This window comes from Uranotaenia lowii, chromosome 1 (assembly GCF_029784155.1).
Source record: "Uranotaenia lowii strain MFRU-FL chromosome 1, ASM2978415v1, whole genome shotgun sequence".
NCBI lineage: Eukaryota > Metazoa > Arthropoda > Insecta > Diptera > Culicidae > Uranotaenia > Uranotaenia lowii.
The window spans coordinates 3,070,711-3,098,585 of NC_073691.1; the positions used below are offsets into that span (position 1 = coordinate 3,070,711).

The window sequence follows — 27,875 nt, forward strand, 5'->3', positions numbered from 1 at the left end:
AATTGAGCTTTAATGCCTCCGGTTAATCATAGAACCATTTATCATCAGAATCCAATCGCTCGCGAACAGCACAACAGACAACAGCAGCGATTGTTGTTCGGTCTGTGTGGAGCAATTAACAATGGCTCTTCTTCTTCCTCATCCCATCCAATTTTCACGGTTCCATTTGTGCTGTATTGTATTATGTTTAATCAAAATGTATCTTATTCTGAGGTAATAAAGCCCGCGTACAATCATCGTTGCTCAGATTGTTTGTTCCAAATGGTTGAACTGTTTAAATCGGATATGTTTCGGTCGTGGAAGCTTCTGCCGAATTTGAGAAGGTATTGGTATTATGTATTTTTTCGCTTGAAAAACATTTTTCTTCCTGTTTCGGTGGAAATCATTTAACATAACCGGTTGAATCGATTAAAATTATTTGCGATTGAATTTTGTAACGAATTCTCCTTTTTTTTAGGTTCTACTGGTCGGTTGTAATGGCTGGTTTGCTGTTCATGATGATCAGATCTACTCGAACTCTACTGCTGGTGTTTCTATACAATCCTTTAAGCTTTTCCGTCGATACAAACTAGTAAGTTGAGCTTAATTTAAACGATATTTTGAACTAAATTTTTAATTAAAGTTAACAATAGAGGCAGTGAAAATGCTTCTTTCCAAACAAACATCCGGATCATGTCATGAGTTTTGAAAATGCGTTCAAAGAAATATTCAAATAAGGATAAAGAATGTATCAGATAGAGAGCAAAGATTGGATTACCACAGATTAAAATGTTGGAGGTTTCGTTTAGACACGTCAATTGAGAATAACTCAACCATCACCTTATGTTCCATGTAATCAACGAGTGTGACAATTTTATATTTTTTGTTTTGATAAGGAGTAGGCAATGACCGATTGAAATCGCACGTGTTTTTTCACGGTCCCAAAATTTTGGTTTTCTGGGTTTTTAAGGAATTGATAAAAGTAACAGTCCTTAACATCTTTGTATAAATAAAATCACGACTCAAGTTAAAACATTTGAAACATGTTTTGAAGGAAATATTATCAATTTTTCTGATAGAATTTTAATGTTTACCAGTTGAAATGCATGTTCTCAATCGCTTAATTGCTCTCTGATGTATAATTTTTACGTTACTCTTCCTAGCGACATTTTTGTCTTGCAGAGTTGCTTGTTTGAGATTGAAGTTTGCGGTTCGTTGCGAAAAAAAGCGTGAATTGAATTCCCCTCGTTTTCTTTGTGGGGTAAATCAATCCACAAAAACCGCTTGGTTCTAATCCTTGGTATGGCACGCATGAAAAAGGGGCCAAATGCTTCACCAAACCAAATGGCGTAAAAGCGAGCGATGATGTTTAATGCAAAAATAATGTCGCCGATAAAAACCCATCAAAATTTAATTTCACCTTCCACTCATGTTTATCATATGTTTTTTTTTTCTCCTTTTCGTTTCATGGAACTTCTTTGGCTGCGACGATAACAACGGCGAAATATCACAAAAATATCTTCACCACCAGCAGCCTCCACTGGAATACAACATTTCCGGCTGTCAGCTTGTGCCAAGTGGCGAATGATGAGACGATGTCAGACGCCCTGGAAAAGTTAGTATGTTGTGCCCTACACCTCTCACTCACATGTTAGCGCCTACATACACACACACACGCACAGCTATGAATACTTCCCAAACACTTTGCCGTATACACTCCTCGTCTTTGTTGCTAGGATCTGCAACTTTTTCGGTCGGTAAATATTTCCCATAAGCAACAGAGTGTGTCGAGTTTTGCTAGGCTTATGAAAAGTAAACAAGATCACTGGAGGAAAAAATTTAAGAAGGCATTTTTTTGTTTTCTACCTTTAACATATGAAGCGTAAACAAATCTCAAAAAGCTTTATAAGGGCTTCGAAGCATCCAGCTTCAATCACAAAAAAAAAGTTCTAGTAATCCTAAGACGCGAAGCGATACTATACATTATTATGCATTATTTCGCAGTATAATAAATATTGTTTTTAGTTTAATCATTGTGTGAAAAGCTCATGGTAAAAAATAAAAATGCCCAAAATGCCCAAAATGACAAAAATGACAAAAATGACAAAAATGACAAAAATGACAAAAATGACAAAAATGACAAAAATGACAAAAATGACAAAAATGACAAAAATGACAAAAATGACAAAAATGACAAAAATGACAAAAATGACAAAAATGACAAAAATGACAAAAATGACAAAAATGACAAAAATGACAAAAATGACAAAAATGACAAAAATGACAAAAATGACAAAAATGACAAAAATGACAAAAATGACAAAAATGACAAAAATGACAAAAATGACAAAAATGACAAAAATGACAAAAATGACAAAAATGACAAAAATGACAAAAATGACAAAAATGACAAAAATGACAAAAATGACAAAAATGACAAAAATGACAAAAATGACAAAAATGACAAAAATGACAAAAATGACAAAAATGACAAAAATGACAAAAATGACAAAAATGACAAAAATGACAAAAATGACAAAAATGACAAAAATGACAAAAATGACAAAAATGACAAAAATGACAAAAATGACAAAAATGACAAAAATGACAATTCTGACAATTCTGACAATGTTGACAATTTTGACAATGTTGACAATTTTGACAATTTTGACAATTTTGACAATTTTGACAATTTCGACAATTTTGACAATTTTGACAATTTTGACAATTTTGACAATTTTGACAATTTTGACAATTTTGACAATTTTGACAATTTTGACAATTTTGACAATTTTGACAATTTTGACAATTTTGACAATTTTGACAATTTTGACAATTTTGACAATTTTGACAATTTTGACAATTTTGACAATTTTGACAATTTTGACAATTTTGACAATTTTGACAATTTTGACAATTTTGACAATTTTGACAATTTTGACAATTTTGACAATTTTGACAATTTTGACAATTTTGACAATTTTGACAATTTTGACAATTTTGACAATTTTGACAATTTTGACAATTTTGACAATTTTGACAATTTTGACAATTTTGACAATTTTGACAATTTTGACAATTTTGACAATTTTGACAATTTTGACAATTTTGACAATTTTGACAATTTTGACAATTTTGTTAATTTTGAAAATTTTGACAATTTTGACAATTTTGACAATTTTGACAATTTTGACAATTTTGACAATTTTGACAATTTTGACAATTTTGACAATTTTGACAATTTTGACAATTTTGACAATTTTGACAATTTTGACAATTTTGACAATTTTGACAATTTTGACAATTTTGACAATTTTGACAATTTTGACAATTTTGACAATTTTGACAATTTTGACAATTTTGACAATTTTGACAATTTTGACAATTTTGACAATTTTGACAATTTTGACAATTTTGACAATTTTGTTAATTTTGTTAATTTTGAAAATTTTGAAAATTTTGACAATTTTGACAATTTTGACAATTTTGACAATTTTGACAATTTTGACAATTTTGACAATTTTGACAATTTTTACAATTTTGACAATTTTGACAATTTTGACAATTTTGACAGTTTTGACAGTTTTGACAATTTTGACAATTTTGACAATTTTGACAATTTTGACAATTTTGACAATTTTGACAATTTTGACAATTTTGACAATTTTGACAATTTTGACAATTTTGACGATTCTGACAATTGACGATTCTGACAATTTTGACAATTATGACCATTTTGACCATTTTGACAATTTTGACAATTTTGACAATTTTGACAATTTTGAAAATTTTGACAATTTTGACAATTTTGACAATTTTGACAATTTTGACAATTTTGACAATTTTGACAATTTTGACAATTTTGACAATTTTGACAATTTTGACAATTTTGACAATTTTGACAATTTTGACAATTTAGACAATTTGATAATTTTGATATTTTTGACAATTTTTTGGAGATTATGCCTTCCTTAAATAGGTCTCTTGACCAAATCAAAAAGCATTTTTCTCATTTCCTGAACAGGGACTTAGGAGCTAATCGTGACTTCAAGCTGGATGCCATCATGGCGGATTTGGTCTTCTTCGGGGGCAACTGCTTCGGGTGTGAAGACTGCACCAATGGTCGGCTGGAGTGTCCGCAAAATTTGTCCTCCGTTGCCGACCGGTATCGTCTTGGGTGCGATGAGCTGCTGTCGGATTGTTCCTGGCACGGGCGACCATTTGATTGCTGTCAACTTTTCCTTCCGCTGCACACCGAGTTTGGCCTCTGTTACAGCATCAATTCGAGGAACACGGTTCCTCTGTTGATGTCACAGGACGCAAAGCTGATTAGCAACCGTCGTACCGGTCCCGGAGCTTTGCAGTTCCGAGTGAAAGAGGATTTACAGATTTTCCTCCACGATCCCTACTCGGTTCCGTTTGCCTATTCGGATCGATCGCTGAAGGAGACCCTGCTCTGGGGAATGACCAAGGAGATTATCATCCGAATTGTGGAGATGGAGAATAGCGCCAGTGTACGGAATGTGCCGATTGAGCGAAGAGGTTGTCGTTTTCCCTGGGAAATTCCTCCATTAGGTAGGCACAATTAAACTTACATCACAATTGCAGCTGGGCTAATTATAGCGTTTATTTCAGCCAACCAACCATACAGAAGTTACAGTTTCTCGTCCTGTTCCGTCGAGTGCTACCGGAAAATTCAGCTGCAGTTGTGCAACTGCACCCACCATTTGATGCCAACTTCCGGAAAAGGTAAAACTCGGAGTTTGGAGAAAAGCACACAAAAAAAAAATAAACTAAACAACACAACACTGCATTAAATTTTCATTAAAGGAACCAGCAACTCGCATCATCCAAGCAATCCGGTGTGTGACTATAAAGGGCTAACATGTCTCAGCGACTTTTCCGGTTGGTGGCTTTTCAAGATGCTTGGTCACATAAATCGTGCCTGCTTTGTTTGAAGTTCACTTTTGTTTTTGTCATGTGCACGTGTTGTTACTGAAGAAGTGTTTTTCTTTCTCGGTTTTATTTTCATGCGTTAACAACTTTATCGTCACTGCATTGTTTATTACCACACACCACCAATTGTAACCCTTATTTTATCCCTGTGCTTGACGTTGGATTGGCCTCTTTCCAATTGGACCGACGTCGATGGCCACCACCTTTTTGATGACTTGACTCTGATGGGGGGTGGGATGGGAAAAATTAACTTTATCCCAATCACCCAGCGGAAATTGCCACCACCAGGAAACGATGTGACTGCATGGCGTCTTGCGTCGAGCCGGAGTACTCGGTGTTGTTCAGCTCGGACAGGTAAGTGTTGGTGCTGATCGTTAAAAAGAGTGATGCTGTGATGAACAGAAGAGAAGGTGTTGTTTTCTTTGAGCAATACTTCGTTCTTAAGGTTACAGAACAATTTTAAAAAGCCTAAGGTAAACATTATTGCAGCTCAGGAAGGATTTTCAGTTTTTTGACATTTGTACTTTTAAGATTAAACTATAAACATTCGATTCCATCTGCCTATATTTGAATCAAAACATTATTGTTTTCCAATTTTTATTTTGCGTTTTTAAATTTGGACATTTTCTTACTCAACGATTGTTTTTTCCAATTTTGGAAATTCAAAGTTTAAGATAAAAAGTCAGTCGGTAAACCTGGTTATCTCATGTCTAAATATTCCACTGTTTAAAAGGTGGATATAAATAACTAAACAGGTCCCTGACCCAGCTCACCAGCATGGATTCGACAGCAGTGTTGCATAACCGTTTTTTCGACAGTAACTGCAAACAAAATAAATAAAATGACGCTGCTTTGAGATGGATGCTGTGTGTGTGCTGAGTAAAGAAAAATCATGCAATGCAAACGAAAAAAATAATTAGCCCCAAAGTAATGAGTGATGAAGTTTGCAGTGAAAATAAGGAAAGTTTTTTTTCATGCTCGTTACTTTGACCTTTTTATGTGAACCAAAAACAAAAAAAAAAACCCTTTTCAAGGTTCGTGATTTGCTCTCAATCTTGATGGCTAAATAATGAAGAGACGTATCGCTGTACCGATTTCATTTTCAGTTTTGGTTAAATATTGTGAAAATGAAAGAGATTACAGATGACGTTGAGATCAAAATTTGCACAAATACATAGTTGTAATACGAACGAAAAATGGATTTCTCATTTTTTAAGTTTACCTTTTTTAAGTGACTTAGTCTGTAAAAAAAATATAGGTTTTTGAAGTATTTTCATGCATAGAACCGAGCTAAAATGTTGCATAGAGGGGTTTTTTTTTTGAAAGGACAATCCATTCTGAATGTTTGATTGTCAAACCCCAAATAATACTATTCTTTGTAAAATTTTCCCAGGAACTCGAATCAATCGTCGGTTTTAAAAAGACGTGAGAGTTTGTTAAATATTGAAGTAAGTCATGCTTTGTAGTACTAATACAATGTTACTGGTTGCTAAGAGTTCCCACTAAGCAGTAGTATTTTTATTTGCTCCATAAGATTATGGGCCCAGTCCCATAGCAACTGCAGTCAGGGAAAGTAACAAGTGAAGAAAAAAAAATTACAACTGGGAAAAATTCCTTTCAAGATTAAATTTGATCATCAAGAACCATGAGCACGAGCCGAGGAAACCACGTATCATCCAACGGGAGAAAAGCGACCGTCGGAAGCACCAGGAAGCACTACAGCACGTGGGCATTTGGCATGAAATTAGTGCTGATCCGAGAAGAGACCTAGAATGTCGTTGAAGTACCGGAAAACCCCTATGTAGATCAGGAATCATCCCTGCGTGCCCTTGCCGCCTTGAACCAATTAACTATAGTTTAGTCCAAGATACCACAACAGCAGATGGAAGCCTTCCAGGACAGCGAAATGAACCGAAGCATAGGTTTGCTGGGGAAGTTGATTAGCATTTACTAAGCTTAAAGAAACCGAAGCTATGAAATGAACTACGCAAAACGATCAGCGTAGCTGATGGGACTACAACGTGAAGATGATCTTGGGCGGTCAGGATGATATTTAATTTAAATATGAACTTCTTGGCGAGTGTTGCAGAAGTAACGCATATGCGTGAATTAGACACCCCCTACCGAAGTATTGCCTTAGGGTAGGTACCGGTTTGGGAAATAGTCTGAGGCCCCAGGTGGAGTTTAGGGCATATGTATATACGGATGAGTATATAACGAGTTGACCCATTGTTCCCATGTAGACACGGCACTCGACGTGCATTGGGACCAATTCGTAAAATTCCTTATTCGAATTTACCACCTGGGTAACCAAAAAAAAAAGAAAAAAAACATGAGACATGAGACATGAGACATGAGACGTGGGACATGAGATATGAGACATGAGACCTCATGTCACATGTCTTATGTCTCATGTTTTTTTTCTCTAATGTCATGAATTTTAAATTCCTATTATGTTTACCCCTGAGTTTATGCTAATAAAACAAATAAAGAATATTACAAAATTTTTATAAATCAATGACAAAATTGTTACACCATTATGACACTGAGATAAAAATAATATGTCATATATTTTCATAGTTTTGTTCCGGTACATTCAAATTCGTTTCTCCTTTGGCTTCCAAAAAGTACATAAACTGTCGCAAGAACACTAACTGTACGAAAGAAGTCTCATTTTACCTTTAAGAAATAACAAAAAATGCTAAGCGAGCCGCTATAAATACGATGTGTGATCAAAATGAGAAACATGTACCTAAAATAATAAGGTAGATTTTGAAATTTTCTTGAACAACTTTTCCTGGGAGACGTTTCAAATGGTAGTGCAAAAAAAAGTGATGATTAAAATAAACAATCTGTAAAAGTTGAGGACATAAAGGCACAAATATCCGACAAAACGGTAAAGGAAAGCTTTGTTTCTCTGTCTCTTCTGGAGTGCTGGAAAATAATAGTGTGGTTTGAGTAAGGTACAGACATGTGGCCATTTTCTGAAAATGGTCTAGAATTCGGAGGAATATCCACCCAAGCATGTATTTTTAGGGACGGCAGGCAATTTCAAAAGTGCATCAGAAAGTTTTGGTTAGAACGTTTTCGAAACGTTTTGATATTTCTCCTGCGGGATTCAAAAGGTGTGGCATGACGATGAAGACAAAAACTTTAAAACATTTAAGAAGGTAGACGACTTGTAAACCTGAAAATCTCGTTAAACAGTTTTTATGAAATACCTTTTAATTGTGTTTCAATCACAATCGATCAATTCACAATCAAAGCAACCAAGTTTTTTATTTGTTTTGTAAAGTCAATATTTCTTTCGAGGATAACTAGATTGCTTTTGCTTAAGATCCAACAAGCTTTATGCATCGATGCGTCTTCAATCAAGGCATAGATTTTTACGTTTGGTACCGTTTCAACTACCATAATCAACTGAGTTTTGATACCTGTGTTTGTGGCTTTTCGATTGTGTTTGCAGTGAGGCCGAAGGTACCGAGAACAATCCGGAACGAGATCAGATAACCGTTCGATTGCTGCAGCTACCGAGCGGAAGATTTGTCCGGAGTGCTGCCAAATCGGAGATGGATCTTTTCAGTGAGTTTATTGTGAATTATCATGGGTGAATAATCAATTTTTCCTCAACAGTTTCTCTCGGAGGCTTGGCCGGGCTCTTCTTTGGCATCTCGTTGCTGTCACTGGTGCATGTGACCTCCGTCGGTTTCCGGTTTGGGCTATTGGGGTTTTCTCGGCTGCAACAATGTTTTGGCAAGCAAGATGGAAAACTGAACCAAACAAAGATTCATGGAGAAAAAAATCTCCCACAGTAACACCAGTAAGAAGCTTATCAAAATTGTAAGCCAGCGCAGAAACTATAAACAAGCCACGTGCTCTCGATGAAGCGTGACCTGGGGAAACCTATTGGTGTGAATTGTCACAGTTAAGGGCTGGATTTATTCCGGCAGGAAAACTATTGGTGGAAGAAAATTTTCTTCAGCTGAATGAACAAAATGCTCGTTAAAAGTTTCCTTCGGTTAAAAAGTTCCAATTTATTAAGCTAACAGATCTCAAATGATGATTTTGGTGAGCTGATTGAGGTTTATGGGCGTGTCATAAGCTCTTTTCCGGTATTTTGGTAAAGCTAATTAACAGATGGCTGAAGTAGGCTTTGTGTCAATGCTGTGTGCTAAGAAATTTCTACCATTGAAAAATAGGTTACTTTGATCTTAACAAATTGGATACATTTAAAACATAAACGTTAGAAATAAATTTAGTTTCTTATGCTTCGAGCTCAATTGTGCTTTTTATATAAATAGACTCTAAGTGGAACCATTTGAACTTTCTTGGTAAAGCAAAACGAGATTAGGCTGCAGCTGTTTTCCAGAATCAATTCCATAATCCTGTGGTGGTAGGTAGAGGAAAATGCTGCTGAGTGCACCTGTTGTCATCCGAAGGGCTAACAGGGTCATTTTTCTATGCAGCCGTCCAATAAACTAGCCGATTTATGAACCTGTTTTCGAGCCAAGATAAAAGCAACCAGGGCGAGAAAGAGTCAACCCCAGCTCTAGCTAAGTAAGTACTTGAGAGTTAATGTAAAAGCAATTTCCCTTATCAGTCAGTCAGCCGTTGCTTGTTGGCTGGGAGAGGGTATTTCTTCTCCATTATGTGAGTTTATAACGAAGGTGAAATAAACTAGCAACGGACGACTAGCAGCACATGTTGACCTTTAGGAGGAAACATTTGTCACCACCTGCCAACTGCGGCGAAATCTGTTGCGTGATACTGGGTGCGAATTCGTATGGTTGGGTTCAGACTAAATAGTTAGTTCAAAGTTAAGCCCCGAATTTGCGAGGAGTTTATTCCTTTTGAACCGTTCAGTGAATCAACATAAATTTCAATTATTTAAAAACTGCTGATTGGTTTGTCTCTGCGATCTTTTTATACTCCGAAAAGTTGACAATTTCCGTTTCTTCAACATTTTCCGAAGACTTACAAAATATCCTAAACAATGAATAGTGGGATTCGATCCCTAAACCACTGGCTTATAAACCAGACACGTTAGCCATTAGGCAAAAACCACCCCATTGCAATTTTTGTCATTTTTATCATTTTTGTCATTTTTGTAATTTTTGTAATTTTTGTAATTTTTGTAATTTTTGTAATTTTTGTCATTTTTGTCATTTTTGTCATTTTTGTCATTTTTGTCATTTTTGTCATTTTTGTCATTTTTGTCATTTTTGTCATTTTTGTCATTTTTGTCATTTTTGTCATTTTTGTCATTTTTGTCATTTTTGTCATTTTTTGTCATTTTTGCCATTTTTGCCATTTTTGTCATTTTTGTCATTTTTGTCATTTTTGTCATTTTTGTCATTTTTGTCATTTTTGTCATTTTTGTCATTTTTGTCATTTTTGTCATTTTTGTCATTTTTGTCATTTTTGTCATTTTTGTCACTTTTGTCATTTTTGTCATTTTTGTCATTTTTGTCATTTTTGTCATTTTTGTCATTTTTGTCATTTTTGTCATTTTTGTCATTTTTGTCATTTTTGTCATTTTTGTCATTTTTGTCATTTTTGTCATTTTTGTCATTTTTGTCATTTTTGTCATTTTTGTCATTTTTGTCATTTTTGTCATTTTTGTCATTTTTGTCATTTTTGTCATTTTTGTCATTTTTGTCATTTTTGTCATTTTTGTCATTTTTGTCATTTTTGTCATTTTTGTCATTTTTGTCATTTTTGTCATTTTTGTCATTTTTGTCATTTTTGTCATTTTTGTCATTTTTGTCATTTTTGTCATTTTTGTCATTTTTGTCATTTTTGTCATTTTTGTCATTTTTGTCATTTTTGTCATTTTTGTCATTTTTGTCATTTTTGTCATTTTTGTCATTTTTGTCATTTTTGTCATTTTTGTCATTTTTGTCATTTTTGTCATTTTTGTCATTTTTGTCATTTTTGTCATTTTTGTCATTTTTGTCATTTTTGTCATTTTTGTCATTTTTGTCATTTTTGTCATTTTTGTCATTTTTGTCATTTTTGTCATTTTTGTCATTTTTGTCATTTTTGTCATTTTTGTCATTTTTGTCATTTTTGTCATTTTTGTCATTTTTGTCATTTTTGTCATTTTTGTCATTTTTGTCATTTTTGTCATTTTTGTCATTTTTGTCATTTTTGTCATTTTTGTCATTTTTGTCATTTTTGTCATTTTTGTCATTTTTGTCATTTTTGTCATTTTTGTCATTTTTGTCATTTTTGTCATTTTTGTCATTTTTGTCATTTTTGTCATTTTTGTCATTTTTGTCATTTTTGTCATTTTTGTCATTTTTGTCATTTTTGTCATTTTTGTCATTTTTGTCATTTTTGTCATTTTTGTCATTTTTGTCATTTTTGTCATTTTTGTCATTTTTGTCATTTTTGTCATTTTTGTCATTTTTGTCATTTTTGTCATTTTTGTCATTTTTGTCATTTTTGTCATTTTTGTCATTTTTGTCATTTTTGTCATTTTTGTCATTTTTGTCATTTTTGTCATTTTTGTCATTTTTGTCATTTTTGTCATTTTTGTCATTTTTGTCATTTTTGTCATTTTTGTCATTTTTGTCATTTTTGTCATTTTTGTCATTTTTGTCATTTTTGTCATTTTTGTCATTTTTGTCATTTTTGTCATTTTTGTCATTTTTGTCATTTTTGTCATTTTTGTCATTTTTGTCATTTTTGTCATTTTTGTCATTTTTGTCATTTTTGTCATTTTTGTCATTTTTGTCATTTTTGTCATTTTTGTCATTTTTGTCATTTTTGTCATTTTTGTCATTTTTGTCATTTTTGTCATTTTTGTCATTTTTGTCATTTTTGTCATTTTTGTCATTTTTGTCATTTTTGTCATTTTTGTCATTTTTGTCATTTTTGTCATTTTTGTCATTTTTGTCATTTTTGTCATTTTTGTCATTTTTGTCATTTTTGTCATTTTTGTCATTTTTGTCATTTTTGTCATTTTTGTCATTTTTGTCATTTTTGTCATTTTTGTCATTTTTGTCATTTTTGTCATTTTTGTCATTTTTGTCATTTTTGTCATTTTTGTCATTTTTGTCATTTTTGTCATTTTTGTCATTTTTGTCATTTTTGTCATTTTTGTCATTTTTGTCATTTTTGTCATTTTTGTCATTTTTGTCATTTTTGTCATTTTTGTCATTTTTGTCATTTTTGTCATTTTTGTCATTTTTGTCATTTTTGTCATTTTTGTCATTTTTGTCATTTTTGTCATTTTTGTCATTTTTGTCATTTTTGTCATTTTTGTCATTTTTGTCATTTTTGTCATTTTTGTCATTTTTGTCATTTTTGTCATTTTTGTCATTTTTGTCATTTTTGTCATTTTTGTCATTTTTGTCATTTTTGTCATTTTTGTCATTTTTGTCATTTTTGTCATTTTTGTCATTTTTGTCATTTTTGTCATTTTTGTCATTTTTGTCATTTTTGTCATTTTTGTCATTTTTGTCATTTTTGTCATTTTTGTCATTTTTGTCATTTTTGTCATTTTTGTCATTTTTGTCATTTTTGTCATTTTTGTCATTTTTGTCATTTTTGTCATTTTTGTCATTTTTGTCATTTTTGTCATTTTTGTCATTTTTGTCATTTTTGTCATTTTTGTCATTTTTGTCATTTTTGTCATTTTTGTCATTTTTGTCATTTTTGTCATTTTTGTCATTTTTGTCATTTTTGTCATTTTTGTCATTTTTGTCATTTTTGTCATTTTTGTCATTTTTGTCATTTTTGTCATTTTTGTCATTTTTGTCATTTTTGTCATTTTTGTCATTTTTGTCATTTTTGTCATTTTTGTCATTTTTGTCATTTTTGTCATTTTTGTCATTTTTGTCATTTTTGTCATTTTTGTCATTTTTGTCATTTTTGTCATTTTTGTCATTTTTGTCATTTTTGTCATTTTTGTCATTTTTGTCATTTTTGTCATTTTTGTCATTTTTGTCATTTTTGTCATTTTTGTCATTTTTGTCATTTTTGTCATTTTTGTCATTTTTGTCATTTTTGTCATTTTTGTCATTTTTGTCATTTTTGTCATTTTTGTCATTTTTGTCATTTTTGTCATTTTTGTCATTTTTGTCATTTTTGTCATTTTTGTCATTTTTGTCATTTTTGTCATTTTTGTCATTTTTGTCATTTTTGTCATTTTTGTCATTTTTGTCATTTTTGTCATTTTTGTCATTTTTGTCATTTTTGTCATTTTTGTCATTTTTGTCATTTTTGTCATTTTTGTCATTTTTGTCATTTTTGTCATTTTTGTCATTTTTGTCATTTTTGTCATTTTTGTCATTTTTGTCATTTTTGTCATTTTTGTCATTTTTGTCATTTTTGTCATTTTTGTCATTTTTGTCATTTTTGTCATTTTTGTCATTTTTGTCATTTTTGTCATTTTTGTCATTTTTGTCATTTTTGTCATTTTTGTCATATTTGTCATATTTGTCATTTTTGTCATTTTTGTCATTTTTGTCATTTTTGTCATTTTTGTCATTTTTGTCATTTTTGTCATTTTTGTCATTTTTGTCATTTTTGTCATTTTTGTCATTTTTGTCATTTTTGTCATTTTTGTCATTTTTGTCATTTTTGTCATTTTTGTCATTTTTGTCATTTTTGTCATTTTTGTCATTTTTGTCATTTTTGTCATTTTTGTCATTTTTGTCATTTTTGTCATTTTTGTCATTTTTGTCATTTTTGTCATTTTTGTCATTTTTGTCATTTTTGTCATTTTTGTCATTTTTGTCATTTTTGTCATTTTTGTCATTTTTGTCATTTTTGTCATTTTTGTCATTTTTGTCATTTTTGTCATTTTTGTCATTTTTGTCATTTTTGTCATTTTTGTCATTTTTGTCATTTTTGTCATTTTTGTCATTTTTGTCATTTTTGTCATTTTTGTCATTTTTGTCATTTTTGTCATTTTTGTCATTTTTGTCATTTTTGTCATTTTTGTCATTTTTGTCATTTTTGTCATTTTTGTCATTTTTGTCATTTTTGTCATTTTTGTCATTTTTGTCATTTTTGTCATTTTTGTCATTTTTGTCATTTTTGTCATTTTTGTCATTTTTGTCATTTTTGTCATTTTTGTCATTTTTGTCATTTTTGTCATTTTTGTCATTTTTGTCATTTTTGTCATTTTTGTCATTTTTGTCATTTTTGTCATTTTTGTCATTTTTGTCATTTTTGTCATTTTTGTCATTTTTGTCATTTTTGTCATTTTTGTCATTTTTGTCATTTTTGTCATTTTTGTCATTTCTGTCATTTTTGTCATTTTTGTCATTTTTGTCATTTTTGTCATTTTTGTCATTTTTGTCATTTTTGTCATTTTTGTCATTTTTGTCATTTTTGTCATTTTTGTCATTTTTGTCATTTTTGTCATTTTTGTCATTTTTGTCATTTTTGTCATTTTTGTCATTTTTGTCATTTTTGTCATTTTTGTCATTTTTGTCATTTTTGTCATTTTTGTCATTTTTGTCATTTTTGTCATTTTTGTCATTTTTGTCATTTTTGTCATTTTTTTCATTTTTTTCATTTTTTTCATTTTTGTCATTTTTGTCATTTTTGTCATTTTTGTCATTTTTGTCATTTTTGTCATTTTTGTCATTTTTGTCATTTTTGTCATTTTTGTCATTTTTGTCATTTTTGTGTGCTTGTATCGAGGTACCACTTGATATTATCTTTCAAAAAACCATCACCGTCAATCTCGAATAATCGTAAAATAAAATTAATTTAAACTTTTCCTCAGACACATTTTCTCATCAACAACATACAAACAGGTTGGTAGGTGCGAATTCCTTGAACAGAAATCATCAGCATGGTTCAGCATATTTATCCGCGGAATTTCTCAAGATTTCTTTCGACACTTTTCCTTGAGTGCTATTTTTCTTTTTTATAATTTCGACCAAGGAGGCACAGGAGGTAACCTGGTTGCTATGGCCGCTGGGGAGAAAAGTTTTGCGAATATTTTTTTCCCGAGCTAATCTCCTTTTCGGTGACATTATGAAACGAATTCAATACATGATGCCGGTTTCTGAAGGATGTAAAAGTGAGTGTCATCAGTTTATTTTATACTGAAACCTGATTGTGTGGAATCAATAGTCAAAAATCATATATAATAATAAATTTTATTGAAAAAGTCTGCTAGTGGATTTCTTTTTTTTAATGTGAACAATAAATCCATCGGAACAACAGTGCATTTTTATTTTTTTTTCTTTATTATGGTTGTCTTCGATTGAAACCGAAATCAAAGTCGATGAAACCAAAGAGCCTCCTAGAGGTTTAGAGTAGGAGAGCTACCAAGAAACGCAGCACGCCAAGCCATCTATTTATATCGCGGCTTTTTCTAAGTAGAAAGCTTTCCTTCGGTAACATTAATATTGTTTCAAGAAGGGCCAAATATTTTTCCGCCAGAAGACGATGAACAAAGTTTTCCAGAAAAATAATGCAGATAATTTTGCGCTCGTGCAGTGAAGATAACGATTTTGTTTCGATCTCTCTGGATGATTTTTTCTAAGAAGAAAATTGCTCAATCGAAGTATACTCATGGCATGGCTTTTCATGGCCAACTGATTCTTCGAATGTAAACAGTGGCCCTTTATCCGGTCTGTCTGTGCGAAATTGCCGGTTGCCGAAAGCTGGTGGTCGATCATGCGCCTTTCGAGTTTAGATCACTTTCGACAAACCGAGTATTCGGATATTGCTTGAATGGTCGAGGGCTTTTCTCTGAAGGCCCGTCAGAAGCTGGATGGTGGAGTTGTTGGGGTGGTTAAGAATCTCCGAAAAATCTGTTATCAGTTGATGGCAGACAGTCGCTGGTTGGCACTACACTTGATGGTGCTTGCATTCTGGTTCTGGCAGTCAGTCTTTGGACAACCGTCGAGGATGTTTGTCGCGCTTTTCCGGACGTCTCATGGTCTCGCCTACTGGGATTAGATGTGTTAAGGCTAGAGAAGCCCTACTTGGATTTGGGGGCCTCCAGAGACTTGACTTTCATCTGCGTTTGCTAGCAGCTGTCACGCGTTAAACTTTGAAACGGATGCAGATCAACTTGTAAGTGCAGTAGTGTCGTACAAGTTTAAATGGATATGAAATTAGCATAAGTGGTGGTCGCCAATTTGTGTAATTGTATTTGAATTTCTGATTATGAAGTGGAGTTTGAAGAGATTGTAAGTGATGTGCGGTGAATTTGAAGCACCCTCAAAAGCCAAGTGCTGCTCAATTTTAAAGCATACCTTCAAACTCAACCAGTTATAACATAACAGGCAGGAAGAAATCGATTTCTTGGAATAAGAAATAAGCCTCAAGACAAAACCTGGGTTTGGTGCTAAGTACTAGGTGTATGATAGTTACATCAAAAGGCATAATTTCCTGAGAGAGTTTTTCGCCCTAATAATGTGGATTAATCGCCTCAGACCAGTTGTGTTTCGTGTATACACGTGTGGATACTCTCATACATACATATGTTCTCATTGCAAGTGGAATTATTTATGGCGCTCAACGGTGGCTGACATTTATGCGCTGGCATGGAAAAACTGCTGTAGCCGTCCAAGGGTTCCGAGCAAGAAGAAAATTAACCTCTCTTGTGAACAAAAAATCCGTACAAAAAACGGCGAAACCTCACTTACCAACAACCGAAGCAGGCGAAATTAAGAAACTCCACCGCAGGGTAACGGCACAGCAGGCTGTGCCGAAATTTCCGTTTTGGCATCAAAACGGGAAGCAAGCCTACTGTTTTTTTCCTCCCTTGCAGCCAACCTATTGTTGTTGTTTTCTGTTGCAAAATCTTCCTTCCATTTGGACACACACTAAACGGAACATTACTTATGCAAAAGGATCATGGAGCACAGTGCCTTCTGCGAAAAAATCAAACACGCTCGGAAGAATGTGTATGCTAATAGGCAGTATCGGAGACCGTTGTTTGCCAGCTGAAATCTGAAGAAGCTGCTCGGTGACAGTCTTCTCGAATACCCGAACCAATCGAATTTGATGTCTCTATGGCGTTTCTGAAGCCTTTCTCGAAACCCTGGATGAAATATTCAGGCATAATTATTGTTGAAATTGTCTTGTATTAGGTTTTTCTTTTCGTTGTTGTGTCATTCGAAGGAATGTTTGGCTGCACATATTGAAGTGAACGACTTTTCTTCGGTAGATCGATAGATCGAAAACATTATTTGAAACCTCCAGGGTGTAAGAGAATCTTGGAGTATCAGTTGTTGCTGTGCCTGTTCGATGCCCTGCTAAGGGTCGTTTGGGGAATTTTCGGATACTTTCGGTTGCCCTTATGATAACTGCTTTTGGTACATCTGGTCGATGTAAGCATATGTTATATTTCCTTGTATTTTGCTTGTCTTACTGAGCAATATCCGACAGAGAGACAACTCGAGCCGGAAGAAACTACATGAATAACATTTCTTTATCTTTTATTCCAACTCACTGGTGTATTGTTAAGTGTTTACTCAGAAAGTGAAAGTCTTAAAATGTGTGTACTGCTGTATTTCCAGCATTGAGATTTCATTTTTGTATCGACGTAATTAATTTTTTAAATAATGTTTCATTGACCATTTTTCAAAGGAAACAGCTTGAACATTTTTGAGTAGGTTAAAAATAAGCAATACTAGAAGCTTTGAAAATTAAACATATATCTGATACCAGAATATTTGAGAGAAATCTGAATACTGCTTTGAATTAGGGATGGTAAACTCATTGAAAAACGATTATTTTATATAAGTTTGTTCATTTTTCATTCAATATTTACTGGCTTTGCACAAAAATGATTAATTTATATTTTTCAAACGCCGAAAACTGACAAACGATTCGAACGCAGAACGACAAAATTGTACAAAATCAGTTTCTAAAACGTAAGTACAAAATATACAGTTTCCCTGAATTAGATTTACCAATTTTCTTCGGATGCTCAGTTGAAATTTTATAAAATTAAATTTGTCATGTGCTTTACCGAATATCATTTAACAGAATGACCTCCCGTTGGAAGTAAACAAAAAGAGTACCATAAACAGGGATGAAAATTGAAAAACCAAGCTTTTGAAGCTTTGAACTATAGTATATCTTTTGTAAATTTTAGTTTAGAAATGTTTTATAGATGTTAAAAGGAACGAAGGAGCATTTTGCGTGGAAAACTTATCAACGTACAACATACTTTACCCCGTAACATTTCATTACATATTTTGGAGAAGTAGGACCGGGATAAAGGTGGCAGTACTACGGTGGTTTTGAATTTAGTGAGAAACAACAAATATCAAATTCCTCTTTTGTAACTGATCAAGCGAGGGGAATCAAATTTGGCTTGCGAGGGTATTTGGGTGAATGAAATGTTCTCAAGATGGTTTGAAGCTCTTTCCACTTTTCATAAGAGGAACATAAACATCCCATACAATGTTTTGCATGACTGATGAAATAATTGAGCAAACGGATCTAAATTTCCCATGGGAGGCTATTTGGATACGGGAAAAGACTCTATGGTTGTTTAAAACACCTGTTTGATCCCAGTAAAGAAATAGGAAGAGAAGAGGGGGCCACCACAGTTTTTTTTAAAGATGTCGAAAGTTAATCAGTCGAAAAACACCGAATGTGGTATGGTATTGTATTTTGATAGGAGAATTATTTTCTATAATTCTTTGGGACCCTTCCCTTCTTCCATTTAGTGAGATAGGAAGAGGAGACGGGAGCCTCATACATTTTTGTTGCATATCTAAAAAAAATAGTCTAAATTAGTCAGGAGGATATCACCTTTAGTAGGGCAGGGTTTTGGTATGGAGAAATGTTTCTATGCTTATTCGAGAACCCTTTAGTGGTGGGGTGAATCGGGACGAGTTTGGCTCTGATACATTTTTTTGCTTAACTCGATAAAACTTTAAGTAAATGGGGTTACATTTGTCATAGGAAATATATGAAAATTAGAATTCAAGACTCATCCGTTCTTTTCAGTGGGGAGCTTGAAAAGGGAGAGGAGTGCACCCATACTTTTTTTTAATAACTCGAGGAATGCTCGAGCAAATTTGTCATAGAAGGGATTGGGTTATGAGAAACTTTTTCTTGATTATTAAGCAGGGGACTCTCATGACATTATTTTTTATGACTTGGAAAGTGATTAAGCAAATGGAACCAAATTTGGCTCGAGAGAGGAAATTTATACAAGTAAAACAATTACTGTGGCAGAATTAAGAAACTTTCAAATGAACAAATACAGAGTCTTAATTTTAGATTCAAAATAATGCTTGGAAAACAAATTTAAAGACAGGTTTTAAAAACAGAAAAAAATATTAAAGAAAACAAGAATTCATCTCTTTTGTTATATTGCCACAAATCATCTTGAAAGGAATACAAAAAAATAATAAAAATAAAAATTTGGTGCAAACCAAAACTAAAAATCAATGCTGAGAATTCAGTGCACAAAAAATGACATAAATTATTATTATTATTTGATCAAAACCCTTTGAAACGTAGAATTGAGCATTTTAAAGAATATCTGCTGAAAATGTTTCATCACATTTTTTTTTCTTATTTTGGGGCTTCTACTTGTGTTTGCACATTCGGTTGATTGTCACGAGTTTTAAATATCTGCAATATGGATACAACGTTGTCGATATGTCAAATTAGGATTGCATGAATGAATTGTGAAGTTATAAATGTTGTTTTATAATTCTGAACTTGCATACACTTCTTAAGAAAAATACGTTTAGGTAGGGGTAGGGTAGGTAGGGGTTTCGAAAGTCGAGATTTATGACATTTTGGTTGTTTTACTGGCACAGTAGCAAACCTTAAGCCTTATTTGTCAGTTACGAATTTTTTTTGAAAAACGTTTTATGATTAGATTCGAAAAACGAAAATAGAAAAAGAAATCGAGTACTGTTCCTAGGTCTATGAAACTATTCACAAATCCAAGAGTTGTGACAAAATTATCATGAAAATAACACAAAACTTAACCTTTCCATTTTATCAGGAGGAGTATTGTTTGAAGGTTTGTTGTAAATTTTATATTGCAGGAAAGGAAATCTGATAGTTAGAGAAAATTTAAAATTCATAATTCTACTATCAGAGAAATACTTTTAACAGAGTTATTAATGATTTAAGGATTTTTTTTATATTGATCAAAATAACCTCAGGTTACGGCACTTCAGATTGTATAAGGCAAGGTTAGTTCTTCTCTGATTTCCCATGTTTCTTCAAAACTTTCGCATCACCTTTGAAGGTTTGATTATTTTCTGGCCCGAAATGGATCAAGAAATGATAAGTTTGATTTTGGAATATTCACTTTACCTAGAGGTGAATCTTATAAAAAATATGAAAAACATACTAATTTATGTAGATGATACCGTTTTCCCTCAAACTTTTTCATTATTGTTTGATAATCAAACAATTTGGATCTCTAGCTATCATTGCGATAAATCAACATTTTCCAATGAGAAAAGTGAAAATCGATGGCAATTCTTGATTTATTCGCTCTCAAAAGTGTTCTTCCTCTTGAAACTGTCAATCGCAGAAGGCCACGCAAGACACCACAATGATGATGAATAAAAAAAGTTTGGCCGGTTTTTGGGAAAGCATCATCATCATCATGTTTATTTTTCGACCGAAATCAAATTTCTAACAATATCAACAAGAAAATGAAAAAAAAAACAATCCAGCTGGGTCAACAACCCAAATCGGGTGAAAATTGCAAACGAAGTTCAGAAGCGCGCTTGCTTTGATTTCCGTTTGAAAGCAAATACAAACGCATTCGGGCAGCTGGGATTCTTTTAATTGACCTGTACCTATGCTCTAGCTCAGAAATGAGGTGAGTTTATTTGGGTTTTCAATTCATGATTAGAGTTGAAAAAAATTTAAATAATTCTGTTTTTATCAATTTTGATGCGGGGAAGGTAACATTCATCTTGCCATTGTTTTCGAAGAAGCCTGCCAGTTCCAGAAAGCAATGATAACAAAAACATGTTTTTTTTTCAATACTTGCTAAACTTGCTCCGGTTGCTTCTTCAGACTCATATGAAGAGCAACAAACGATATGGGAAAAAATACTTCACAGAATTCAATTGTTTGATGATTCATTTGGAAGGATAAGTAAAATGAAACAAACAACTTTCCATCAACAAAAAGCTGTATGAAACTTGTTGGATCCACCGAACCAATCAACGATACGCAGTTTATCTTCAACGCATGTGTTTCCGAAAGCTCCCAAGCTCAATAATATCGGCACCTGATACCCACGAGAGCTGTCAACAATCAACACCACCACCAGGCCACAAATCCCCGCTAGTTATCGCAAATCAAACTTTTCGGTTTCCCGATAGAGCGATAAATGAGTTTCTCGGAAATAAATTAACACGACCGAAGTTGATTTATGTGGTTCACCCACACTTCATCGACTTTTTCTGCCCTCTAGTACACTCAGCGGAAAATGAGTCAGCCACAACAATCCTGAAGAAGACTTTAATCTCCAATCACTTAGGTAGACCTATGGTGAAATCTTCCTCAATTCCTGACCGAATAAGTCGGCCTGACTTCAACCGAAATCGATGAGCTTCGACGGTTGTAGTAAATACACAGCTTCGGGGGTCCAATTAACCCCCCACTCCCCCTTTTTCCATCAACTTTAGATGGATGGGAGTCTAAATGCCCGGGAATGATCGAAAACATAGCAAAAAATCAATCTCCCTTGCTGACAAGTAAATAAGATGCAGTAAACCATGATGTTGATGATCACAGCGACCATGTAGACGTAGACACATGTAAACAAAGCTTGCCATGGGCTAGCCATCACCCGAGCGACTGTGGTTTGTGTGAAAATTTGTTGTCCACCTGGCAAGCACGCTATGCCTGTTGTTGTTGTTTTTTACTGTTGACATTAGCGGCAGTCAAAGTTACCAACCTGTCTTCCTGCCTACTGTGGTGCCTGCTCGGCGTGATTTCAACGCTTGTTTTGATTAATTACCTCCAATCGAAAGCAGATTAAATTTAATTGAATCCCAACACATTTTGGGTCCTGCTGTTTTGTTTTGATTTGAAGTGTGGCTTGGTTTTTTATGAATTTCCGTTTTGCTGATGGCGGCTCAAAGTTCTGCTGAAAATAAAATTAAATCGAGCTTCCAATATGGTGTAGAATTTTTATTGCATTTCTGGTAAAGAGTAGCAAGTAGCATTGATTTCTGTGTAAAAGTTATTAGCGAACTTGGGGATATCGCAAATGGAAGCTGATTTTCTCGCGAATTCGTGCCATAGCGCCATCACAATGGCGATATCAAATAGTTTTTCATACGAATGTCAATTATCAATGCTGATTTTCATCATCGCATGCGATGCAGCATCTGGCAAACATTGTTGTGGAAAATGAATCGACTATACAATTTTGCTGTCACTTGTGAGGAGCTTTTTAAGAACCTCAACGTTGCTAGAAGGATGAAAATCGAGAGAACATCTTTAGAATCATACATAAGGCCTTCTTCCACCGGGACAAAGCAACTGATATTATTCACAAAACTGACTCTTACAATACAAAATGATCCTTCAAGCTTTTAAGGGACGTTTGTAAAGTTTTTTCGGTCGAAATTTTTGAAAAAGGTTTGGTGTTAGTTCTATTTTGAGATTCATTGACCAAAGTCTTCCAAACATTCTTTAAATAAAGTGGAATTATGAAAACGTGTATTTTTCATTGTTAATACTAACTGTTTCAAGTATTCTTTCAAGTTAAAGCGCTGTTGGCCCCATGGTTTAAGTTTGCCAGAATTTCTTCAGCACATGTTCGGGCCTGAGAAATCCGAACCTTTTTATCTAAAACCCTAGCAAAATCCGGGCAGTTGATTTCAAAATTGGCAAGCAAAAATTCGGGCAATATCCGGGCAAATTTGGTCAAAAGCCAGGAATTACTCAACAAAAATCAAGAAAAATAACCTGAAAAAATAAATAAATTTAAATAAAACTCAACAGCAGATTTTAGGCTTTCAAAAAATCTATCATGATTATTTTTATAAAATTTCGTTCTGGGCGCATGAATGGAAAAAATTAACAAGAGTTCTGAGTAGGCCTTGGTCGACTGCGGAAGCGTTTTCCTGTCATTTTTTGCTTGCGTTGTTTTTCGGTTTTTCTAAAGAAGTTTGACAAATTTATGGATGTGGAATTTACAAGAAGATTTTTTTTTATCGTACCAGGTTAAAGATATTCACAAATTCAGGAATCTTTTTTTTATTCCATCGCGTTTCAAAGTGCCATCATTCTAAATTCTTAAGAAGCCGGATGATGCAGGCCCGCTTAATCACTAAATTTGCACCGGTTTCATAGCTCGATGTCCATCGTGAATTCAGCTACATCTACATATCTACAAATTGGTGAGTTCGTTTCATTATTTTTTCTTTTCTTGTATATACATATAATCGATTTTTTTCAATGATTACAAATTCAAGACAGCTTAACTCTATTAAAGGGGAATTTTGGGGGGTTGGATAGGTCATCAAACGATCAAAAGACTGATATATAATGGATTGTGTGCTCAGGCCAGCCGAAATATCTCGGCAAATTTAGAACTATCAGAAGGTTACTTAGGTAGTTTTTTAGGAAGCTCGGCAGTAGGTTGTTGAACAGTTTCAATCCGTTGTAGAAAAAAGAGCCTTTGCTCATCTCTTTTTTAATATTAGGCATCCTGAAGTCTTGTGCTCTTCTAGTGTTGTATCTGTGAATGTCAATTCCGTATTGCAGGCCGTCTGTTGAGTAATTTGGTAAAATACCATTTTTTATCTTATATACAAACATTAAACTGTTATATGCAATTCTCTGTTTAGCCGATAACCATTGTAGAATATCGAGCATTAAAACACTGGGCGTGTATCGGGCATACATACATGAATGAAAAAAAATTAACACAATTTGTATGTTTTTTGTTTGATTTGAAAAATAAAATGAATGAATCCGGGCAAAATCCGAGCTTTTTTCAATTAAATCCGGGCAACCGGGCCGGAACGGGTTTTTCAAAAATTTTGTATTGAATATCCGGGCGAACCCGGATAAACCGGGCAATCTGGCAACCTTACTATAGTCGTCAGGAAACTGGAAACGTAGAGCTGCAGAAGCTAGTTTCTTGATCTTCGGGATCGTACACTGAGAGAAATAGGGCACCTAACAGCTTAAGCGTACTCGAGAATGGAACGAACTATGCAGCAATATAGACTATTAAGGCAGTACACGTCTTTGAAGTCTTTAGCCATGCGAAAAAGGATTCAAAGGTTTATAGAAGATTTGTCGACAACATATTTCAAGTGAGTCTTGAACTCCAGCTGTTGATCGAAGATATCGTCCAGATCTTTAATGTGGTCCACTCGGGTGATAGTTTCGTCTCTAAGAATGTACTCCGCATTAAGAGTGTGACGCTTCCAGGAAAACGATATATTCGAGCATTTATTGCTGTTCAACGGCAAGCAGTTCATAGCACACCAGTGAGAGCAAATACGAAGAATTGCTGCTGTAAAAATTCATGGCATGGTCGTTCATGGCATGAAAAATTTTCAGGCGAGTAGTGAGAATTAAAATTATCGTTCCTAAATGACTTCCTTGAATACTCCAAAGGAGGCTAGAATTTCCTGGAAAAGGGTTCACCAGTTCGAACAGGAGATAACTCCCGGAATAGCCTTCGGAATCAATCCAGTAGGGATTCACAGAACCCTAAGCGTCCGAGCTTTGCGATAGCAATATTATGGTTCACCTTGTCAAACGCAGCAGAGAGATCAGTATAAATGGCATCAGTTTGGGTCTTGATGGCAAAGTAGTCTTGAACGAAAGTGGTGAAGCTCAGTAAGTTTGAAGTCGTAGATCGTGCAGGCATGAATCTTTGGTGGAGCTGGCAAAACGAGTAGATAGGATCTGAATCGACCAGTTCAAAGAGTTTGGACATCACGCTTAGGTCGGAATTAGCTGTATCGTTGTCTAGGAACCTGTAGGACGGAAGCCCTATTTCTTTCCGCTGATTTTTCACGTGCTTCCAAATTGTTTCCGGACTAATCTTAAAGTTCCGCTGTAGCCGATTAAAACAAATCTGGGAGTAGCGCATAGCGTTCAGTTTGCGGTATTCGTTCAACTTCTGAGTCTGCGAGCGACATGTGCTTGTTGTGGTTTCGAAAGGCACGTTTTTTAGCCGTCTTAAGTCGCCGCAGTTCTTTTGTGACCCACGGAGCCCGTACGGCACATGTACGGTGGTTATGTTTAAAACTTGATTCATTCATAAGTATTATGAACCCATTCGGATTTAAATGTAAAAAGATTAAATAAGAAAATGGAAATATCATTAACAAACAATCAAAAAACTCAGTGCACCAAAAGTGTGAGTCGACCTGAATACCCGCTGTTGTCAAAAGGGAGGAAATTACGCAATATAAGAACGATTTCAAGAAAAACACAACAACAACGACACGACGGCACGCTTCCACTTGACGCGTTCTTCTTTTGCTGGCTGTCGTACGCGCAAGTGGCGTTTTTGGTGTGCCGTGAAGAAGAGTGCTGAGAACAAGCACGAGTGGTCGCATCATCCGGAAAGACACTCGGAATCACAGCTGTTAGGACCGGGTTCGAAAAGCAGCCAGTTTCGCAACGGCACAACCGAAGTAGACGGAATTCATGTCGAGAGAAATCGGCAGCTGGAGCAGCACGAATGCACATGAACGACCGAAGAAAATCGTTTTGTGGAGCCGTCAGTAGCCGGTTCTTGTGAGTCGGACATCGATCGAACGTGCTGCGACGATCGAGCTGTCCAGGAGTTGCACGTTCTAGTGCAGTTGATTCTCGGGAGGAAGGTCCTCACTTTGGGCCGCATTTGAAGGCGGATGCCATTCCGGATTTGCCTGAAGCAGCCGATGGAGATAACGATGGCAAGAGTTCGCTGATGACCGAAGGTGTTTCTGGGTTCGCCATGACGCGCGATCAGCAGGTTGGAGCTTCGAATAGGAAAAGTGTCAAGTCCATCCAGAACCCTCAGGTGATCAAGAGGCAACAATGTAAGTGCCAGACCATTGATTGTTTATAATGTACATCGAATGTAGAAGGCCCGATTTGCGTTTGCGAGTCTCCAAAACATCTGGCGGTTACGCCAGATCTCTCTACGAACGAAAATCCGAATCTTCAACTCAAACGTCAAATCCGTATTGCAGAACGGGTGCGAAACTTGGTGCACACATGCGGTAACGACACAAAAACTGCAAGTATTTGTAAACCGCTGGCTGCTGAATATCATCCGCGTTTGGTGGCCTGGCAACTGGATCTCGAATGAGGAACTACATCGCCGATGTCATCAAATCGCGCTAGAAATCGAGATTCGGGAACATAAGTGGAGATGGATTGGGCACACGCCACGGAAAGATTAAAACGAGATTTGCAGAGAGGCGCTAGATTGGAATTTAGAAGGACATCGAAGAAGAGGCAGACCCAGAAACTCGTGGCGGCGAAGCCTAGCCGCTGAAATCCGGACTGTCGACGAGAATCTTGACTTGGACCAGGTGAAAACGCTGGCTCCGGATCGTCAACAGTGGAGGTCTTTTACCACCGGAGGATCGGCGCGGGATCATTAAGTAAGAAAGTAGAATGTAGAAGCGGAAGAAGTTTCTTGCTGTTGAGCAAATAAAACAAAATGGCATGGCAAATAAACTAAAATTTATTTAATCTATCTAAGATTTCATGAAAGTTTTATGACTGAGCTAGCCGGCAAACTGCTCAACGGGAATATTGGGAAAACGTTCTTCCATCGCCTTCCTTTCTTTTCTTCGCATTCGTGCGAAATCTTCGCGTGTGAAATTGAAAAACATTAATAAACAAATTTTATACAGCTTCTAAGCTGTCAGTGATGTTATAATCAGAAATTTGATCTTTCCAATATCATTTTTTTCCAATAATAAACTTGTAATCAATAATTCCATTAAAAAAAGCAATCCTTTTCACATAAAACAATAAAAACCAGCCATTCGCCTGATTAGTATTTACCTTGGGTTCAGGGGATTTGAAGAGGAAACTGAAGCATCATTTTCTTTTTACGGTTTTTTGGACAAACATTGTTACTTACAAGCTATTGCCGATCACTCGATAACATGATTGAGGCCACAATAGGTTGTGAATGAATTGATCTACTTTATTATAATTTTTCACGAAAAATAAAATTTTTAAAATTAACTATCAGTGTAGAAAAAAAAAACAAAACTCGTGACTGTGAATAAAATCAACGCCTACTTCTTTAAATGTTGATTCTCCAATCATGTATCATAAAGTCTTTTGAATAGGGTTTTTCAAATGAAACGATTAATTTGATTGAAGCGGTTGGTTGGTGGTGGTCATTATCGTTAACGAAAATGTTCAAAACTCATAATCCGTTTAGCGAAAAACCAATGGATGGCCAAAACTGACCAGTAGTAAGTACCAATTATTTCGTCATCCACCCCGGCCGAAAGTATGAATGGCCGGAGAAAAAATTGATTACATAATGACAGCTGCAGATGTACAACAGCAGTTTACAATCCGAAATGGTAAGGTTTTGCGTAGGTTTCTTTTATTCGGGCTTGCTTCGATTGTGTGGGTGGGAAAATTCGCTGACAAAGTTTTTGAATTCGTTTACCAGCCTACTGAGCGCCGAGAACGATAATTGCAAAACAAACGAACCATATTCTTTAAAATAAAATCAAAGAACGATTTTTGTAGAACATCCACTGTCAGTTAAAAAAAAAGTATGTACATAAAGTATGCATGAATAAGTTAAAGCCCATTTTCTGATTGAAGTGCCAATTTCGAATACCGAAATTCATTTTTCATTTCTTATTTACAGATTGTCTTCTTCTTTCCCTAGCTAAGAAATTACAGTGGAATGAAACAAAAAAAGTGCTGTAATAAATCATCACTCCCGTACTTTTTCCCTTTTTTAAAAGCATTCCCATTTTTTTCTCTGATTGTTTGCTTTTGGACTGGGG

At 34.6% G+C, this 27,875-nt stretch overlaps 2 protein-coding genes across 3 annotated transcripts in view; both read left to right on the forward strand.

Annotated features, from left to right (window-relative positions):
• Positions 1-196: 196 nt before the first annotated feature.
• On the forward strand, positions 197-27,795 carry LOC129741931 (sodium channel protein Nach). Its single transcript, XM_055733750.1, has 11 exons — positions 197-213; positions 458-571; positions 1,514-1,594; positions 4,004-4,554; positions 4,615-4,728; positions 4,810-4,884; positions 5,205-5,289; positions 8,402-8,517; positions 8,569-8,647; positions 25,699-25,922; positions 27,734-27,795. The coding sequence occupies exons 1-11, from the start codon at positions 197-199 to the stop codon at positions 27,793-27,795; spliced, it is 1,518 nt and encodes a 505-aa protein (XP_055589725.1).
• The window catches only part of LOC129754910 (uncharacterized), a 42,813-nt gene continuing 30,702 nt past the window's right edge, over positions 15,765-27,875 (forward strand). For both annotated transcript variants that reach the window (XM_055751185.1, XM_055751176.1), the window contains exon 1: positions 15,765-15,984. The gene's annotated coding sequence lies outside the window, so the exon portion shown is untranslated. The remainder of the gene's footprint in view (positions 15,985-27,875) is intronic.

Coding starts and splice junctions, on each gene's coding strand:
- LOC129741931 (XM_055733750.1), top strand. Junction 1,595..4,003: donor ATGTCAGACGCCCTGGAAAA/GTTAGTATGTTG, acceptor TTTCCTGAACAG/GGACTTAGGAGCTAATCGTG. Junction 4,729..4,809: donor GATGCCAACTTCCGGAAAAG/GTAAAACTCGGA, acceptor TTTTCATTAAAG/GAACCAGCAACTCGCATCAT.